The sequence below is a fragment of the Geospiza fortis genome, unplaced genomic scaffold (genome assembly GCF_000277835.1).
Source record: "Geospiza fortis unplaced genomic scaffold, GeoFor_1.0 scaffold17, whole genome shotgun sequence".
Classification (NCBI taxonomy): domain Eukaryota; kingdom Metazoa; phylum Chordata; class Aves; order Passeriformes; family Thraupidae; genus Geospiza; species Geospiza fortis.
This window is the reverse complement of record NW_005054438.1, coordinates 1,064,409-1,068,863: the sequence shown is the minus strand read 5'-3', so window position 1 is coordinate 1,068,863 and position 4,455 is coordinate 1,064,409. Positions and strand designations below refer to the sequence as shown.

At 47.4% G+C, this 4,455-nt stretch overlaps 1 protein-coding gene across 3 annotated transcripts in view; it reads left to right on the top strand.

Annotated features, from left to right (window-relative positions):
* PDE9A (phosphodiesterase 9A) overlaps window positions 1–4,455 on the top strand; it is a 58,779-nt gene that overhangs the window by 29,670 nt on the left and 24,654 nt on the right. For all 3 annotated transcript variants that reach the window (XM_005427232.2, XM_031062132.1, XM_031062131.1), the window contains one exon: window positions 3,559–3,643. In XM_005427232.2, coding sequence (XP_005427289.1) covers window positions 3,559–3,643 — 85 coding nt within the window. The remainder of the gene's footprint in view (window positions 1–3,558; window positions 3,644–4,455) is intronic.

The following is a 4,455-nucleotide window of genomic DNA, read 5'->3' as shown; positions in this document are numbered from 1 at the left end:
GCAAAAACCTTTTCCCTGCTATCCAACCTGTATTTCCCTTGGTGCAGCTGGAGGCTGTGTGCTCTGGTTGTGTCAGTGCTGCTGGAGAAAGAGCCCAGCCCCAGGTGAGCACAGGCACCTTTCAGGAGCTGTGCAGAGTGATGGGGGCAGCCCTGAGTCTCCTTTTCTCCAGGCTGAGCAGCCCCAGCTCCCTCAATCATTCCTTGCACTGTAACACAACCATATTGTTACAGTGCAACAGCCAAATTCAGTTCTACAGGTCAATGAGCTCCTTTTCTGGTTTTTGTGGTTGTTTTGTTTCCCCCTGTGCAGTTTCTGAGTTGTTTCAGTACATTAGGCAGGGAAGGGATATGAATAAGGTGCTGCCATCCAATTTTGACTTCAAACCCTCTGTCCTTGAGGATGCTCAGGGGCATGGGAGAGCCTTTCCCAGCACTACAGCTGCAGAAAGAACTTTCCTACTAGAGCTGTCTGGGAAAAAAAAGAGTTTCTGGTTCCTGAAACTTCCCCTGACCAGAAGCTACCTTGACCCTGCAGCTGCTCAGGGAGACTGATCCCTCTGTCAGCAGAGGGAGGAAGAAATGCCCTTTGTGAGGAGCAGCTGCAGGGAAACCTCTCCCTGTGGCCGCCCCAGCCTCAGGCTCCTGGTGCTGAGGGATGTCCATGGAGGGGCAACCTGCAGCTTTCCTACCCCCAGAGAGGAACCCAGCTATGAATTCCTCCCTGTCTGTTTTGCTGCTGCTTCTCCCAAGGCTCTGCTGGTTTATACTTTGACCCTCCCACCAAAAAAAAAAAAAGAAAAGAAAAATGAGCTCAGTCACTCTGCATTTTCAGTGAAACTTCTGCCCAGCTCCATTCCTCAGGGCTAAATGCCATGGGTTAGAGCAAATGAGGTAAGCTGTGGGTCTTTGCATCCCCTTGGCAGCCCAAGAAAGGAACAATCCCAGCCAGGGGCTGCTTTGGGGATCCCTGGCACAACCCTGCCTCTCAACACTGGCACAGGAAGGAGATAACCAAGGCATTCATGCCATTCCTGGCAGGAAAGAACTGAGCTCCTGCCCACTGCAGCACTTTATTTAGTGCTGGTTTAGGGAAGGCAGCATGCCCAGAGCTGCTGGGCCATGCAGGTGGACTGAATTCCCCAAAGGAGGGCTCTCTCCCTGGGTGGGTCCCACTGCTGATGGAACCAGCAGCTGATGGAGCAATCCTTGGGAAAGAGCTGCCTGGGCTGCCCCTCTGCTCCAAATCACACTTCCAGAGTTTGCAACAGAGCCCATTCTGCAGCATTCTGAAATAATTCCCTGGGCTGTCATGTTTAAGAAGCAAAACCGTGGGAGAGAGGGAGTGTCCAACCTCCCTGCCTGAGCTGGGCTCCCAGAGGTTGCTCTGAGCCGTGTTTCACTGCTGGATTCAGCCCAAGGATTTCTTTAGACAGCACAGGGTCTTTTCAGAAGGTATTTCTCCCTGCAGAATAATGTAATGGGCCCTCAATCACTGCACATGACATGGCCATTTATCATTTGCAAGCCAAATGTGGAAAGAATTGTGCTTTTTATTTTGCCTTTTCTCCTGCCTCCTTCAGAGATCCTTTTTCCACCACTTCCACGTGTTCTCTCCAGGATTTCTTCCCCAGAGGGGACATGTGTGTGTGGGGTGGGGATAAGTGCTCATGACAGCACCACATCTGCACCTCACATGAAATGTTCTCAGCTTCCATCCCATTCCTGCCTGGAGACCTCACCAGAGATGTGTTTTCAAGGAGCCAAATCTTTTGGCTGATTTTTAAATCCCAGCTAAAGCTTGTTAGCTCCCCTTGGAAAATGAGCCCATGCAGAGCAAGCGCTGGGAATGCTTTGTCCCATGGCTTGACTTACTCTGCACAGCAGCCCACACAAGAACAAGGAAGCTGGCAAAAAACCCTTTGCAATTTGTAAGCACTTCACATCTACCTTAAGAAAATAATTATGTAAATTCTCTGCTCCCCCAGAGAGATTTGGGATGAAAACCAAAGAGATGCAACACGAAAAAATGCTCAGGGCTGCCCATTTTGCACCAGAGCTCCTCTTCTCCCTGCAGTTGCCTGCCCCACTTCCCCGTCTCTGATAATTCTGCTTGGCTCCCACTGCTTCAAATAGGCACTGGCCACCAATTAGACACCTTGGCAGATGGAATTTCTCCCAGGGGAATGCACCAGTGGTGTACAGAGCTGCACAAGGCCTCCAGGTCAGCTACAGCTGTTGAACAAAGCACCCAAAAAGGTGCAGGCAGGTATCCAGAACTAAGATATCCAATGAGCAGGACAGCAGCTTGCCTGCATCACCACGCTGTGATCACCCAAAGGAATTGTCTGTAACAATGGCAGATGAAAAAATATAAATGCCTAAATGGGATTTTTAAGAGAGCATCCCTGTAAACAAAAATAAACTAACCCCCTTTCCCTTTCCTCTCCTAATTTGTGGCTTAGTTCAGACACATCACTTTCCCTTTTCCCAGTTCTAGCTGCAATCTTTGTTGTTCCTCTCATAAAGGTAAACAAAACTGAGGTCTCTGCTTATCTCCAGAGCTGTGCCCTTCAAGGCAGGGTTTTATCACTTGCTCTCCAGATAAGTGTGATCCAGACTGTGATTTTCTAAGAAAGTTGCTGAATACTGATTTTGCTCCGTGCAAGCAAGGAGTTCAGTAAACAAATGAGCTGTGAAATGATTGCATGTGAATGACATGCAGTAATAAATGGGGCTGTGTCCTTGATCACACTGACAGTGCAACGAGGGGGAAAGAAAAGGGAGAATTATTCTCACACTCTCACTGTGTTGGGCTCTCTCAGCTATGGGGAATAAAGTGCCCTGCTGCATAAAAAGGCAATCAAACTTTTTGCCTCGTGGCTCTCACAATTACATGCAGAAGGGAAATATAGGATTTGCTGTGCTGCATGTAGAAATAACCTTTGATTACAGAATTGATTGGCAAAAAGAAGTGACAGGATTTCAATAGTTAAAAAAAAATAAAAGAAAAAAATCTATCAGATTTCTTTCTTTTTTTTTTTTTTTTGAGCTGAATTTTCACCATTTTTCTCTCCCTCCTGCACTCTCACTTTGGTTTTTCTGTATCCAGCAATGCCTCTCAGAGCTCCTTAATGCTCTGCATGAACTTCCAAATTAAAACCTTTTATCTTAATGGGAATTCTAATCCTAATGGGACGTGTTTGCATAGCCCTGCTTATCATCCCATCAGGGGAGTGGGGCTTTTTCCTGCTCAGGATTTCCTCTGATTCCTGCTCTGCAGCCCAGGAGTGAAGGCACCAGAGGAGCTGCCTGCTGCTGTGCAGAAGCTGAGATGTTTTAGCCATCGAGTGAATTAAAGCTCTGTGGATGTTATCTGCATTGGCAGCAGAGAATCCCTGTGGGTTTCCAAGATCTCCTCTTGCTTTGGCAGCACCTCTCACCTGTGGGAGCTGGATAACCCCACTGGCAGAGCTCCCTGAAGTTGTGCACCATTGTGAAACCAGACCCTGCGACTTCTGGCCATGGTGACAGCCCTGTTGTTTCCCTTTGTTGACAGTGGAAGGCCTGAAGGTGGTGGAGATTGAGAAATGCAAGCGTGACATCAAAAAGATGAGGGAGGAAATGGCAGCAAGGAGCAGCAGGTAAGTTCTGCTCGGCGCCCAACCACAGGAGTGTCTGGTTTCAAACCCTCATGCAACATTTCCACAGAATTATCTCCTGGGTTTAGAAGTAAAAGAGCAAGGAGACCAATAACCATCAATGACAGAGGCTTTATTTTACCATTTGAAGATTTATAGCCATTCACCAGTTAAATTAGCTTGGGCCATGGGAATAGAGAAAAAGGTCCTGGGAGTTATTTGTCACCATACAGAATGGGAATTCTTCATCCAGATTTACTGGGAGAGAGAGAGAGAGAATGGGAAAAGAACTTCTGCACATTGCAGCCTTTGGTTGGGAACCAGTCAGCACTCGAATCAGCTCCAATATATTCTGGGAGATTACCAAATAAGTATGTAGCAGCTCCTCTAATTATGATCTCAGGCTATTGTAAATCACCCGTTTCAAATTCAACGAGAAATTGGGAATTTGCATTCTAATGCAAGGGCTCATTGTGATGGTGGAGCTGGGTTTTGCTGTAATTAAAACAGCAGCAGAAAAAATAGCATTTGCTACGGTGCGTGGTCTCAGCTGGAAAACACCCCCTGTGTCACTGAAGTGCCCCACTAGGACAAACAAATCACTCTGAGACTGGGAATAGTCCTGGGAAGGATGCTGGAGACGAATATACCCTGCTGCTCAAAATGCGGGTGAAGGGGATTTTTCTGCAGAGGAATATACCCTGCTGCTCAAAATATGGGTGAAGGGGATTTTTCTGGAGAGGAATATACCCTGCTGCTCAAAATGTGGGTGAAGGGGATTTTTCTCAGCAAATGTAACTTTGCTGTCTTGACAG